Below are 16640 nucleotides of genomic sequence, written 5' to 3'. Positions count from 1 at the left end.
TCTCATGGTTTTTGCAAAACTCTGAGGTTTATTTACAAGCTCATTGTGCCACCACTACGCCATTTCTTCCCATATTAAATGTGACATACCACTGGCACAAGAGTCTTATAAATAAGCCCCTCTATTGTTGGGGAATTTCCCACCTTCTCAACAATCTAAAAATAATTGGCTAAACATAAAAATATTTTTGGGTCTCAAAAGGCACACATTGCGCAGGTAGCCCTTGGCACATGTGGGTACTACTTTGTGTGGATGTGCTACTTGTGAAAGGATAGAATGCCATCCTCACAATAAAGTTAGCCAATGGCTGAAGTCGCTGTCCAACCCTGAATGCCATAATGGCTGTAAGAAAAATGTGACTGACACAATAACAGACCAATGGATGAAGAGGGCAGGGGGAAATCTCCCATAATGAGGTATATTATAATTTAGTCAAATCAAAAGATCTTAGCTAATGCCACCAGACCTGATACAAATGTTGGAATGTCTCTTGACTCAGTCACACATGATCACGCATTAACATATTTCAAGAAAAGAAGTTAAATTAGAATCAAACTTTCTATTCTTCATCTTCCTTTTCACAGAACCAAAGTTTGTTGGCTCTGGCGTCATTCCTGACAATGATGATCACGATGACAACAAGGTTTACTTTTTTTTCACCGAGAAAGCACAAGAGACAGACAAGGGAAACGGCGCCATTTATGCCCGGGTGGGACGAGTGTGTGCGGTAAGATCAACATTTGTACATTCTTTACTGAAGTACTAGCGTTTCTAAACATTGTGACTGAAAGTCTCTTTTGTTCTTTAAATATTTTAGAACATTGTTCTTAAATAGAGTTGTTAAATTATCAGTAAGCCGACTGATTTTCTGTATTAAAGTATCTTCATTGTTCTGAGTTCAGCCAAGCTTCTAGTCTGAGCATTTACATCAATGAGTCTAAAAACTGGTGCGAGCATGAAAAAGAGATCACAAATTCTTGGTTTAACTAGGAAGAAAGGAATTCTAGCATGACAGGAATATATAGCCTGATTCATCAAGCTAAATTGCACTCGCAAAGGGCAAGATTCTCAGAATCTTGCCTTTTGCGAGTGCAATTTTTGCATTTGGGATTCATCATTCCAAATGCAAAATTCGCTATTTAAGAATTCGCACATTTGCGAAGAATTGAATTTAAGGAATCTCTATTTGAGATTCCTTAAATGCAATTCATGAAGCATTTTAAAATTGCGAAAATGCAATTTTGGGCCGCTATTTACCGAGAGGTCAGACCTCTCGGTAAATAGCAAAAACTTAGAAAAATGCTTTTAAAAGCATTTTTCTAAGTTGCATGTTGCACACACACATGTCCTTTGGCCATGTGTGTGCGCAACACCTGTTTCAATTTGCATTTAAGGGGTGCTACAGGGTGAATCGCTATCTTATTTGCGATTAGCTAATTGCTAATCGCAAATAAGGAATACTCCCCATTCATTCCTATGGGCCTTTTGGCCCATAGGAATGAATGGGGAGTTATTCCTTATTTGCGATTAGCAATTTGCTACTCGCAAATAAAGAATGTGTAGGAATCGCTATTTATTTAGCAATTCCTACATGAATCCCGTTTTGCAAGTCCTTAATAGCGATTCGTTATGAATCGCTATTAGGGGCTCGCAAAACGGGAGATTGATGAATCAGGCTGATAGTCTTTTAGTTCACACTCGCATTTAAATGGTTTAAGAATTTTTATTCTAGGCAGAAAATGAGAAAGTGACGAGCAGATTCTGTTATCTCATTTTTTCCACATACAGACAGTAATTAAGTTTGGCCTCATTTCAACTTGCTAATCCTAGGATGGGATTTCATCACAATTTAAGCTTATTTTAAAGCGTTCCTTGTCGTTGAGGGAAGAAAATTCCAAATAGGGTTTCCAAAGGGTTCTAATTTTCACTTCCACTTTGGTGTGTATCACCATATCACCATACTGATTGGCTATTAAACATCATTTGTACCTCCCTTGTGCAGGTGTGTTGTGGATTTATGAAGCCTGACGTTTGGTAACCTTGTCTGCCCGTTTTACTCCAGTGTTGCTGTTCATATTTGTGCTATCACTAGCCGGTTCAGCCTTGGTAGCATTGACAGATGTTTTGTATGGTTGCAACATGCTACAGGGAATGAAAATATACAATTACTGCTTTACTCCCCCTAGTAAGTAATGCAACACAGACAGCTTTTGACAAAAGTGTTTGCTTGACTTATATTCTCGCTATTTCTGCTTTAAAGGCATTCATGCATAAGCTTAATAAGGCTGCACCCATTGTAACCTGCAATCTACATACGGACAAGTATGCGACACACGAGCCATACGAACTTCATGCAGGAGACAAGCCTGCTCAATTATGCCAGGCACCTTCCCTTAGTCATGGAGGGCTTTTCACAGCTTGGATTGATTAACCAACTCTAAAGTGGGCCTAAGCTCAATTACAGGCAACATGTTGGAATGTTTAGCTGCAGCAACGTTTTCATTATTATAGGGAAACATTGCTCCAGCATTCTGCAATAAAAAAAGCATGTAATGGAGCCCCGTCCATCAAGGATTTTTCATTTAATAGAGTGCTCCTCAGTAAAAGGGATTTGTGACTGCTGCAGTATAAGTGTTACAGAAAAATGAAATTACATGTCCAGGTGTGTCTTATCTAATGTGCCCCATGAAGGTACATTTGGCCACTCCTAACAAGCGGTGCCAGAAATCGCAATTTCTTTTTGTGAAATTTCATGACAATTCTTTCAAATTATGTAAAAGTTTGCGAAACGTACTTGCTAGTATCTCGTGTAAAACTTGCTCAAAGGGCATTCCTTATATTGCATTAAAAATTCATACAAATTCCAGCAGGACACATACTAGTTCAAGGAGACAATATATGTGGACCACAGTTGGAAGACATTTTCTGCTCAAAACACTATCAAACGGACAAAACAAAACACTATCAAACGGACAAAACAAAACGTAATTTTATGGAAGTGAAAACCTTGTGAAATTGGTATATACCTTATTGGTTTTTACTCTTAAAAAATGCCGTCCCTAATCCTAGCTTGCATTTGGTCAGGAGTCATCTAAGGGCACAGGAATTGAGTGGGACCTAAGCACTAGCAGCCTGATTCATCAAGCTAAATTGCACTCGCAAAGGGCAAGATTCTCAGAATCTTGCCTTTTGCGAGTGCAATTTTTGCATTTGGGATTCATCATCCCAAATGCAAAAATCGCTATTTAAGAATTCGCATATTTGCGGGGAATTGGATTTAAGGAATCTCTAATAGAGATTCCTTAAATGCAATTCATCAACCAATTAGAAATAGCGAAATCGCAATATTTGGTCTCAATTTACCACCAAGTCTGACTTGGTGGTAAATTGCGAAAATAGTGTAAAAAGCACTTTAGTGCATTTTTTTCTTTTGCATGTTACACACACACATGTCCTTTGGACATGTGTGTGCGCAACACCTGTTCAAATGTGCATTTAAGGGGTGCTACAGGGTGTCCTTTGGACACCCCTGGCACCCTTAAAATCGCTATCTTATTTGCGAGTAGCAAATTGCTACTCGCAAATAAGGGATACTCCCCATTCATTCCTATGGGCCTTTTGGCCCATAGGAATGAATGGGGAGTTATTCCTTATTTGCGAGTAGCAATTTGCTACTCGCAAATAAGGAATGTGTAGGAATCGCTATTTATTTAGCAATTCCTACATGAATACCGTTTTGCGAGTCCTCAATAGCGAATCGCTATGATCCGCTATTAGGGGCTCGCAAAACGGCCCCTTGATGAATCAGGCTGTAAGTCCTGGAGTCCCACCTTGGTCTTTCCTGTGGTAGTGAAATCTGAAGTCTGTTCCAGTGATTTGCCAAGCATGCTGCTGGAGCACAGCCAGATGTGAATATTCTAAAAACGAAATGCAAGCCTCTCACCCCACGAACATTGAAGAATGCCCTCTACAGTTAGACAGTGCATTGGTGCATGACAGTATACCACAAACCACAACATAAAAAATATTGACGAGCTGTGTATTTTATTTAATCTATTACACTGTGAAATTTCAAAGTAAGTTAAAATCTGTTCGTAGTAATATCGACAACGTTTTCCACCTGGTGATTTAGTTAAAAGGTTTTCTTCAGGAATGGGCAGGTAAGTAGTGAACATCAGCATCAGAGGACTAAACTGAGTAAATCACCAACCAACATACCTGGAGTGGAGGTGCCAGTTAACTGCAAACACAGTCTTTCGCTGTTGGATCATAAACTGGATCTCTTTCTCCGGTTATGGCTCATGAACTATAATGCAAACTGCCATTTCACTGTCTTATGTAGCCTTACACCAAAGTGTTCTGTGGCCCCTGATGGGTGCTTAGCAGTGCTTAAACATATATAAAATAAAAACGCCTAAAAGGTAATAAATGCCATCCTTTCACCCAAGGCAAAACATTGTACAATATTTGCCAACATTGATTAATCTATAATTATCCAGTAAAAAGGATAGCAATAAATTATCTTCCAAAGTAATTTGCTGAAAATATTTTAAAGCTATGTCAATTAAAAGGTGCTTTTTCTTTGTTTTGTTTTCAGAATGATGTAGGTGGACAGCGAACGCTCATAAATAAATGGAGCAGTTTTCTTAAATCAAGGCTCATTTGCTCAGTTCCGGGACCAAATGGAATTGACACATATTTTGATGAACTCCGTAAGTATAATGAGGAACTGTAAAACATGATTTGCGTTAAAATCCTTTCTAACCAAAACTTCTCTCACTGTAACGTCTATAACATGTTCGAGAAAATGTGTTTACATTTAATTAAGTATTGCTAACGAGAAATGACTGCTATTTGAATCTATATTGTAATTTCCTCTACAGACAGTTACATGGAGCTCTTTTATGATATAAATGATTAATTTGCATTGCACCGGGTATTGTGGATACTGGTTTGGTTTGTCTATATATTGCCCGCTATAGTAAGACATTTTGAAACTTTAAAATTCCTGCCACACAGATAGAGCAGCTATCACAATGTGCTGTATGGAGGAAATGTGGGATGTGGTGGGCGAGGTGCTATCCTGTGTGGGTGTTGTTCTAACATTAGGAGGAACATCTCACTTAATAGACAATTTGAAAAATAACCTAGTGAATGTTAATCTGCTGAATATAATTATGTGAGCTGCATTAAAATTGCATGAAATATATCCTAAATATGAAGAATCCCAGACAAACCTTTTTTATTCTCTGTTTGACATATTTTTGCGCCAGTAAATCTTTGGAAAATTCTCATTATTTCTCAAGGAAAGATTTTTATAAACTTTTAAATAACATTTGTAGTGTTAAATAGATCATTAAATAGCCGCAAGCCATAGAGCCTCTGCCTCTTTCGAAATTCCAAGCTAAAACAACTAATAAAACCAATTGGCTTCCTCTTTAAGGATGAGTGCGACATACTTTCTTTGCCAATGTTTGTCTGTGTCTGTGGCCTGTCATAATGAATGAGGGTGCTGCATCAAGACACATGCGCCCATGGGTCACAATGCATGCACATACATGAGTGGCCACTCCGTTTTGTAGAACACGTGGCACAGGAGCAGCAGCAGTGGCATAATGAAAGTTGAGGGGGCCCCCTTGCAAGGTACACATAGGACCCCGGTCCAGATTTAATCCGGAGCTCTCACACTTGAGTACTGTGCTGAGGGGGCCCCCTGCAGCTCGGGGGCCCGCACCGCAGGGGCTGCGGGTGCCTGTGTTACGCCCCTGAGCAGCTGGGGAGCACTAGAGCAGGGCAGGCGCTGGGGCCAAGGAGTCTGTTTGGGGGTAGAGCTAAATTTGAGTGGGGGTTTCATAAAAATTCACATGTGTGAAGTGCCATGGACTGTTGAAAGCTGATGAACAACACCATTCAGCCAAAGGTTAAGGGCAGATGAACCACAGTAGCAGTGGCTGTGAGAGAGCGGGAGAGAGAGTGCGAGAGAGAGAGAGACCTACATTTTTCTAGTGCAGCTGGAGTGACGCAAGGTCGATGATACATAAACCAAATTATATATAATGCCTCTAATAATCTATCAAATAATCTCTGTGCTGCAAGCCATATAGAGCAAGGACCGAATAAACGTTGGGTGGGAAAACCAAGAGTAAAGTTGGACTTCTTTGTTCCATGGAGATAATTCTTGTGAGATGAAGGTCATAAATGCATATTGGGGGTGGTAGAACGGTGTTAGACCTGGCATCCTTGGCGTGGTTTTCCCTGCCTTTTCTGCCTCTACCTCCTACGTTTTTGATACTGTGCTGGATTTAGGATTTCGTTTTTGCTGGCTTAGTTGCTTTGGGCACTTTCCCACTGCTTATCAGTGTCAAAGTGCAAGTGCTCCCTGTGTAGATTGATATTGTGATTGGTTCTCCCTGATTGACATATGGTTCCAGAGTTGTGGGAGCAGTATGGAAAAAGCTCTACCCCCTTTAGATGCAGTATTGCATCTTGGGGTGGCCAGGTGGCAGGCCTCAGAGGAGTGCGCGTCCCGGAGCATAGTTCTTTAAGCATTCCTTAATATAGGCCGGACTTTGCCATAGACTGCCTTATGGGAAATGCAAAGGCCTTTAAACTTTACTCTCTGCTTGATGGGGAGCCAGTGCAGTTTGCACAGCAGAGGGGAGGCGTGGGCCCGTCTTGGTAACCTAAAGATCAGCCTGGCTGCATCATTAAGAACCACTTGTAGTTTATTAATAAGCTTTTGAGGGAGGTCTATATAGAAGGCATTTCCGTAGTACAGTCTGGAGAAAATTGTGGCCGACACGATCATTTGTAAGGAGGCAGTTGAAAGGAGGGGGACAAGTTTCCGTAACTGTCTCAGAAGCCCTATGCAGGTGCCGACCACTGTAGGGCCTTGGTTAGCCATGGATGTTTAATGTGTATTTGTTAGTGAATGTTGTGAATGGATGTGTGTGAATGCATGGGTGTGTGTGTATATGTGTGACTCGCCGTTTCTCTCGGTGGTAAAATTGCCAGCCGCCATCACTTACCAGTGTGTTATATGAAACTGTGCGAATATATGCTGTGCACATGTGGACACTGACATAAAAATGTCTTCCTTTTCATTGCAGTCTATGTTTAGATAAATGTTTTCCCATATGAATAGAGTGGCTGCTCCAATTATTGGGTAGCAGTCTTTAGCTGCTTTAATCCCACGATTTGTTGAAATCGCATTGCATTTACGATGGGCTTAGGTTTACATCCGGGAAACGGCCACTACAACGAGGCCGTTTCAACTAAAACCATAACCACGCATGCATTACAACGCATGCGTGGTTACAACGACAGCCTTTACCACGCATACTTTTACTACGAAGTACGTAGTAAAGGCATGTGTGGTAAAGGGTACAAATAAAAAAAGGGGGGGTTGGGGGGGCTAGCCCCCCCCAAAAAAAAAACCACTAACCTTTAGAGAAGATGTGCAGGAAATCGGCGGCGCAGGGGAAGGAAACGGCCGTTTGTTTTTTTACGTATGACGTCACCACGTAAAAAACGTGGAGAAGGAAAAGCGTGAAAATAGTGTTCCGTTGTAACGCATGCGTGGTAAAGGCATGCGTTACAACGGAGTTCGTTGTAATATCATACAACCGAACGTGTAATTTTATAAGATGTTTAATTTGTAATCTGTGAACACTTTTTGTTTAAAGTACTATTGATTTGAGAGGTCTCACATGATGTCAGTTTCTTGAAGCAGTACGCAGGGAAGACATTTGTAGATGGTATCTTACAATTCAGTCAGTGTAGTTTCAATTCTTTGAGCTTGTATGTCTTTCATTAATGAGTAATTGGCCGCCTTTATCTTTAAAAGTGGGAAACAAAACATGTATGATTTTGATTTAATATTTGTTATATTTATTTTCTATCCACCTACTGCTCACCTATATATTTTTAATTACTTCTACTTTCTTTTTCTATATTGCAGAAGATATATTTTTGTTACAGACTCGAGACAGCAAAAACCCAGAAATCTTTGGATTATTCACCACAACAAGGTATTTAGTGACAAATCAGGAATGCAATAAATACATATGACTTTGAAAAAACGTTAAATGAATTAATGTGTTAAAATGTGTTCTATAAGCATGGTTTTGTGGAAACTGGCAATAAACCTAGTTACAGCATTTAGCTAAGTCTTCGCATGTCATATTTTTTGCAAATCCATCAGTTTTTTTATTTATATTTTCCTTGTTGCAAATATTACTGAATGATATTAGACAAAACTCGGCATCAATATAGGGTTTTAGTCAAAATAGATGCATTTTATAGATTGGTGTAAAGCCCGCCATTCCGTACTTTATTTTTTAGATATTTGCTTTACTGAAAGGTGACAAGGGGATTTTGAAAGGTAATTTTATATATATTTTCACCTTTTACTTGTAAATCCTCCAACACACCAGATCTGGTGAGGATACATAGGTACCAAATATGAACAATAATAAAATCCTATCAAAAGAGGGACTTTGTTCACACCTTGGGTGATACACATCTCCTGAACCTAACTGTGGATCCTTACAATCTAATTGGCTGGCTAAAATAAAAAATGTGTATTACAGCGACCATTACCCAATGCAAGGATCCTGCAGATCCTGAGTTGCGAAAGAAGGTGGGAAGTTACAAGGAGAGAGAAGTTGGCGGGCACAGGGACAAATACTGAACCGCAAACTTTAAACCCTTATGCCGTTTTCACCACTGGATCTGCTTACTTCCTGACGTTGTGTTTGTACGTAATGATAATTGTTGTTTTAACATATAATCTGATCTTCACCCCTGATGGACATTAACAACTACACACACCCTTATCTGAGCATCAAGGGCATTGGATGCAGAGTTCAGCCTTCAACTACGCAAGGCACTGAGCCCCATATGTAAACAGCCCACTGTTCACATGCCTACAGCATCTAATGTAAATAGCCACTGTGTAAAAACATCCACCAGGCTATGAGATCTTTGCAGAGCTGCACACCCCAATGGGAGACAACACTATATGTCTAACAGAATGCAGACAATGTTGAGGCTTAATTACTTCTTAGTCTCAAGGGGCAAGGAGGCAGAAACTCTAACACAATATTTCTGCTGTGAGGATTCTCTGATCATTCCTCCAGTGTACTAGATTGTGCACTGCAGTGACACTGAGAAGGGTAGAGTGGAGGCTAGATTACTGGGATATTAAAGATTGGGCTACGAGGCAAAACCTAAAGGAGGTAACTGAGAATTATTTGTCCGAGACTGTAGGATCAGTACAATCAGGGGTGACTGTCTAGGAAGCTTACACAGCAATCATTACTGTCAACTTATATCCAGAATCGCCAGCAAACATAGGGACAAGCTAAAAACGTTATAGAGTCGGAAACTGAGCTGACCCAGTGGGAGAGTGAATATGTACATTGTCCACATGTGGACCTTACCCACCAAACACACATAACCAGGGAACAATATTGACAGATATCAAATGATGAAACCATGAAACTCTTGTACAAAAAAGCATAAGCTATGTGAGGTGGGAAATAAGGTGAGTGAATTGCTGGCCTGGATGGCCCACAGATAAGAGGTCCAAAGATGAGTTCACAGAATTGAAACCTCTACTGGGAAGTAGTTGAATCTGTGCCCAGCATCTCACAAATGTTTGAAACGCATTTATATAATTCAAAGAATGGATGTATGTAGGCAGAGATCTGGAAATTCGTTATGGATATTCCTACTCCTAGTCTAATCTGAGAAGAAAGAGAAGAGATGGACCATGAATTGGATGGGGTAAAAATAGAGGAGATTATATGATAATTAAAGTCGGGAAAACACTGAGTCCCAAGTGTCCTCCCTTTGAATTTTTTAAAAGCTTGAGTTGTGCACTCGGTGAGCCTATAAGAAAATAGCTGGATGGACTGATGCTCTCCATGCAACATTAGGACAGCAAATATCATCCCTATTCGTGAAAAGAGCAAATCGACAGAGGACTGCGCCTCAAAAGTTGATTGCAGCAGATTAGTCTGGCTTTATGCCACAGGGATCCACCTGACTTAACTTTTGAAACCTATACAGTGGCCATGGCTAAGAGAAAATGGATGCAAGAACCCGCAGTTATTTTATTTGTCAATGCTGAAAAGGCATTCAACTCTAATGGACTTAATTGATGGCAGTTTTGCAGAAAATAGGCTTCGGCCTGAAATTTCAAGGGTGTATTTAATTACTGAATGGCCACCGAGGGCTTTGGTAAGGCTATACGGTGCATTATCACAAGATTCTGGCTGCTGCTATGTCCCATTTGATCCTCACTCACAATGGACACCCTGGTGGCGTGGGTGAAAAGGACTCCCTCATTCATGGTATTACATGGGACTTAGGGTGGGAGGATGTCATCTACCTATATGCGTTTTTTTTCTGGGAGACCCATGCAGCCTATTCCCAAACTCTTGCAAATACTGCAGATATTCACAAGGGACACGATTCACAGAACTAACTTAAGACAAAATCCTAAACTTACTACCATTTTGGTATTCACAGAAGACACTTACTCATTTTGGTATTCACAGAAGGCACTTACTTACTCGTTTTGAGTAACTTACCCATTTTGTGTAACTTACTCATTTTGTGTAACTCACTCATTTTGTGTGACTTACTCATTTTGGAATTCCCAGAAGGTACTTACTCATTGATGAATAGTAAGTTTAGGATTTTGTCTTAAGTTAGTTCTGTGAATCGGGCCCAAGATACTCATGCATAAACATTATTTGGTAATGCTACCTAACATTTTTCCTACTGTTGCACTTGCTGGAGTGGGAATAGTAAATTATTTCTCTCCGCTATCCAACACTTTCCCTGCTGTTGCATTTGCTGGAGTGGGAATAGTAATTTTTACCCACCCGCTATCCAACACTTTCCCTACTGTTGCACTCACTGGAGTTGGAATAGTCCTTTTTACCCATCCGCTATCCATCACTTTCCCTACTGTTGCACTCCATGGAGTGGGAATAGTACATTATTCCCCTCAGCTTCCTAACCCTTTTCCTACTGTTGAACTTGCTGGAGTGGGAATAGTAAATTATTCCCATCTGCTATCCAACACTCTCCCTACTGTTGCACTCACTGGAGTGGCAATAGTAAATTTTACCCACCCGCTATCCAACACTTTCCCTGCTGTTGTATTTTCTGGAGTGGAAATAGTTATTTTTACCCACCCACTATCCAACACTTTCCCTACTGTTGCACTCACTGGAGTGGGAATAGTAATTTTTACCCATTTGCTATCCAACACTTTCCCTACTGTTGCAATTACTGGAGTGGGAAAAGTAATGTTAACCCCTCTGCTATCCAGCACTTTCCCTACTGTTACACTCCATGGAGTGGGAATAGTAAATTATTCCCCTCTGCTACCCAGCACTTTTCCTACGGTTGCACTTGCTGGAGTGGGAATAGTAAATTATTCCCCTCCACTATCCAACACTTTGCCTACTGTTGCAGTCTCTGGAGTGGAAATAGTTATTTTATCCCCTACACTATCCAACCTTTTCCCTAAAGTTATAGTTAATGTAGTGTAATTTTTTTTGTATAATTACATATTAATTTTAAGAATTTTAATTTATTACATATATTTTATTCTTATATTTATATTACAGGTTTTTGTATATATATGTTTTTATCATTTTTATTGTTTTCTAAACATTTTATAATTAAAAAAATAATTATTTATTAATATTATTAAGTTAAATACATTTTAAATATGTATGTTTAATGTTTTAATATATTACATTTATTATTTATAACCTTTTTTTAAATAATTCTAACTATATTTTCTTTAATTATCTTTTATATTGAATTATTTAATAAAAAAACAATATATTAAACAACATTTTACACAACAATATTTAAAAAAACAATATTTTGGTTTCGATATTTTTGTTCTTACCTTTGTAGAGATAGTTTGTCAATATTCTTTCCATCGATATTCTGTACTCAATATTCTTGTAGGTCGATATTCGGTCCGTGATCCGGCCTAAACCTCAGCGACTCAGGGAGTCGAAAGTTGTTACTTAAGTTAGTAATACTTTATTTGATTTGTGAAAATCATAAAAGGGTGGATCTTAACACCATGGGATAAAGCTTTACATATTTGAATCAGCATAAAAACAACATAAAATCACATAAAAAGATAATACGTTAAAATAACACAAAACTTAGCAGATTGCTCAAATGTGCAGTTACTGTGTAAAGTTGAAAAACACAAATGGAGCTGGGCACGGGGATAACTGTCTCATTACAGCTGCCAGACAACAAATGGGTGTTCTGAGCGGGGGTACAGTGCTTGGGGGTTAAGTGTAACTTAATGAAAATAACACATTGTTAACTCAAAATGAAGTTTTTTATTTATTTTTTTTATTCTGAAAAAGTAAAAATAAAGGGTATCCATTAGGAGATTGAGGGAGAGTCTGGGCCCACCCTTGGGGGGGCCAACTGGCACAGGTCGTCTTTAATTGTTTCCTTGTTTTCCAGCTCTTGGGCAGCGTGGGCCAAGAATTTTATAGTTTTGCAGGAAAGTTGTATCCAAGACCCGCTAAGGCATTTTATTACAGCCGCCCTGCAGGTTCTTACTTGCGCTTCTCTTAGGAGTGGTAACAAGAGCGTCTTCCTTAGATTTTTGAGTGCCGGGCATATGCATAATAAATGCAATAATGACTCTACGCCCTTGCCACAAAGGCGACAATTTGAAGTTGGCCAGGTCCGCAGACATTTGTGGGTAAGGTCTTTGCTCGAAAACCAACCCAGCCTCAGAAGGCTTAATTTCCTCTTGTAGTGATCCCTAAAACAATCTTGCAAGTATGGCTGATGTTTCAGATGGTTATATGTTGGTAACACGATCCAGGCGTGGTTTTTGCCAGCCACTGCGCCTTTGTCCATTATCAGCGATGCTTGTTTGATAGCTTTGTTAGTGATCTGTTTGAAAATGTTATAAGACACGGGTGAAAGCCAGGCTTCTTCCAGGTTTAAAGACTGAAGCGCTTGCTTAAGGGACTTATATGTTGAATTAGAGAACCCAGCCTGTTTTTTGACTTCTAGCCAACAGAGGTGGGCAAGTGAGTTGTCTTCGGTGTCCCTCATACGCCAGTAATATTTGGCCAAGGCTCCTTGTCTTGCCGGAGTCTGGTTTGTTAATCCATATTCCTGACGTATTTGGGCCTGTGAAATGTGTCGCGGGATTGAAAAAAGGTGTTTAAACAGTTTGGATTGAACAAGATTCAGCGCTGTAGAGTCCCTAGAAGCCATCAATTCCAAGCCATATGTGAGCGATGGCAAGAATTTAGCAGCTACGATCTTTAACATGTGGCCGGTTGAACTTCCGCTTAAATGTTTTTGTATGGTTTTAAAAGCAAAATGCAATTGTTTGGCTTTTGATTTCCCCTGTTCTAAATGATGTTTGTACTTTAGTTGGTGATCAAGTGTGATGCCCAAGTATTTGTATTTATCAACCTGAGTTAATATAGAAGAATTTATCCTCCAGACGTATTTAAGTTGTTTCTTTCGGGAACTGGAGAAGCATGGGATGTTTGAGTTTTTTAGGTTGATTGTAAGTTGTGCTTTGGAGATGTATAACACAAGTTTGGAGATCAAGAGTTGTAAGCCAAGCGGAGTTTGTGAGAGGATCACAATGTCGTCTGCGTATTGTAGACTCACTATAGGTGTTTGTCCCAATTTTGGTGGATCCCCCTGAATTGTGCGTAGGTCACTTTCTAGGTCTGCAGTGTAGATGTTGAAGAGGCTGGGAGCCAACACGCAGCCTTGCTTTAGTCCGTTAGAAGTTTGATATTTCTTTGTTAGGCATCGTCCATCTCCTTTTTTTATTTGTACCCAGGTGTGTGAGTATAGTTCTATGATTGCTCCCAATAGCTTTGGCGGCGCACCCCAGGCTTTCATTTTGGCCCAAAGTTTTGATCTAGGCACTTTATCGAAGGCCGCTTTTACGTCCAAAAAACAAGTATATAGCGTGGTGGAATTATTGATAGCCTTTTTAGCGAGAAGGGTTAGCGCAGATAAATTTGTTAGAGTACCCATTCCGGCCCTAAAGCCTGTTTGTGTCAGTGGGATTAGCCCTTTGCTGTTGACCCAAGACTCCAGATCTACCAATAGGTTTGATGCGTAGATCTTGGCCTCCACGTCTATTAGTGCTATTAGCCTATAATTGTTGGGATCTGATCGGGACCCTGATTTGAATATGGGATGTAGAATGCTGCCCCTCCATGAATCAGGAATATTCCCGGTCCTTAAGCTGTGATAGAACAAAGGGGATAGTTGACTTGCCCAAAACATTGGGTCTTGCCTAAATAGGGCGTTGGGAAGGCCGTTTGGTCGCCGGGCCCCGTCTGGTCTCAAATGTTTTATGGTCTTTGAAACCTGCATTGGTGTAATCTGGTCAATTTCTCCAGTTAAGGCCTGTGGCGGTTGATTGCAGGTGTCTTTGGATTGTAGAGACTTAGCTTCTGCCATTGATCTCAGGCTTGGTGTTGGGCAGGGCTCGGAGGTGGTTGCGAATGTGTTGTCTGTGGATTTATCATACGTAAAGTTGTAAAGTAAATTAATGTGAGTGCCCCAAAGCTGATCGGTCAACTCTGAATTGAACTGTCGGTGTTTGCCGTTAAGCATAAAATTTATTTTTGCCCAGAAATCATTGGAATTTCGTAGTTTACTAGCGTGGAGTATAATGCATTGTAATTTTTCCTTATGCTCTTGCTTGGCCAATTTGGTCTCACGGTTTAGCTCTTTTTTTAAGGATTCAATTTTTTTCAGGGTTTGTTGTGATAGTTGGGGGTCCTTTTTACGTTGAGCCCTGAGATATGAGTTTAGATGTTTTTTTAATAAGCGCAGGTTTGGAGTGTACCATTTCCCTCCTCTGTTTCTTGTTGTTTTGTGTCCTCTGTGGTTGGTTTGGTATTTTTTGTTTATGTTCACTACGAAGGACTCCCAGGTCTTTACTATATCTTTGGGTAAGGCTGGTGGTGAGGGCAGTAAGTGGCATTTCTCCATTAAGTTGGAAATGTTGTCTTCTTTCCAATTTAATCTTTTCAGGTTAACAAGTTGAGTGTTCAACGTTAAAGGCTGCGCTTGCTCGGATTTATTTAGTAGGATTGATAATGTGAGAGTCTGAAGGTAATGGTCGCTCTCACCCCGTTCCAGAATGTGGAAGTCTTTGATATGGGGTAATAGGTCGGGGTCAGGCAAGGTATAGTCTATTTTTTATCCTGAATTCTTAGTGACCCTCGTTAAAGCGGCTGGTCTGTCAAGGTGACCCCTTCCGTTTAGTGTGTACAAGTGAAGGTCTTCCAGTTCTTCAGCACATTTCCTCCCCATTGCGCTTTGTCTACTTTGATTCCCCTGTCGAGGTTCAATGTGGGTAGGAAGAGTTCCCTCCTGACCCTGCATTAAGTTCATGTTGAAATCTCCTGTTATTAGCATGTTATCACTTGGGTTGGTGGATTTCAATGTGTTAATTGCGGTGGTTAGTTGTTTTATCCTCTTTCCTTTGTGTTTTCTGCCGGGGTGCATGTATAGATTTACGATCAGTAGACCGATGATGGGCGAAATTTAAATTTTGATGCATTGCATCCATGTGGAGTCCAGTTCGATGCAGCTGGCTGACCAAAGGATGTCGGTGGATATGAATGTTGAGAGGCTTCCCTTTGCCCTACCTGGGCGTGCCTCCTTATGAGCTGGGGTAAAAAATTCTTTGTATCCCACAAGAGGCGAATTTTTCGTCTGCCATGTTTCTTGAAACAAAAGTATTTTGTATTGGGTGATGAATTCTATAAAGTCATCTTCCTCCAACTTTGTATTTAGGCCGTTGACGTTCCACGAACAGATCTTACAGCCCTGCTCTTTTCCTACAGTTGTTAATCTTCCGTTGGTTCATTCTACCTTCCTTTTAGTTGGTACCCGGGGAGCTTGTTGGTGCCTCTCAAATGTGGCTGCCTCCTGGTAGGCAAGTGTAATAGTAATTTGCCTGAATGGATAATCTCCTTTTTCGATGTTGCTTTTTTGATATGGGCCTTTGGCGCCTTTTAGAAGGCTTCCTTGGGGCTTTGTTTCTGCAACGGGCTGGGATATCGTGCGGGCTCCACCTTTTTTAGCTCAATGCCCCATAATGCGAATTCTTCCCCATGTGTCAAGATTGATTCTGTGAAGATGTGTTCGGTCCACGTTGTGATCGTGTGTGATTTAGTTTTTCTTGCTTTTGTCAGGCGCTTCCTTTCTCTCTTTGTGAGTGCGGGTGCCTGTTCAATATGTTTGCTGCTAATAGAATCATGTGATGATGATGCCTGATTTTGCGGGGCTTCCTCTCGGATGTCAACTGGAGTTTGTTCGTCCGCGATCGCTACCGTAGTGGGGTCGTTTGGAGAGGGAGAGTGCATTTTTACTTGCGTTTCGGGGCTCACTTCGCCACTACAGAAGTCGGTTGACCAGCCAAATCCCTCTTTGGCGTCTTGATGGTCATTTACTTGGCTGGTGGTTGTCTTCTTTGTCTCCGTTGATGATTCCACAACGGCTCCCAGTATTTGTGTCATCAAACTGGGGACTGTGGCCAGTTTGTCTATTATTTGGGAGCAGTGACAGGTGTAAAA

At 40.5% G+C, this 16640-nt stretch overlaps 1 protein-coding gene across 3 annotated transcripts in view; it reads left to right on the top strand.

Annotated features, from left to right (window-relative positions):
* The window catches only part of SEMA3E (semaphorin 3E), an 885350-nt gene that overhangs the window by 745323 nt on the left and 123387 nt on the right, over window positions 1–16640 (top strand). For all 3 annotated transcript variants that reach the window (XM_078674182.1, XM_078674183.1, XM_078674181.1), the window contains 3 exons: window positions 585–727; window positions 4598–4712; window positions 7961–8030. In XM_078674182.1, coding sequence (XP_078530308.1) covers window positions 585–727; window positions 4598–4712; window positions 7961–8030 — 328 coding nt within the window. The remainder of the gene's footprint in view (window positions 1–584; window positions 728–4597; window positions 4713–7960; window positions 8031–16640) is intronic.

Source organism: Lissotriton helveticus, chromosome 1_1 (genome assembly GCF_964261635.1).
Source record: "Lissotriton helveticus chromosome 1_1, aLisHel1.1, whole genome shotgun sequence".
Classification (NCBI taxonomy): domain Eukaryota; kingdom Metazoa; phylum Chordata; class Amphibia; order Caudata; family Salamandridae; genus Lissotriton; species Lissotriton helveticus.
This window is presented reverse-complemented; position numbering and strand designations above follow the sequence as displayed.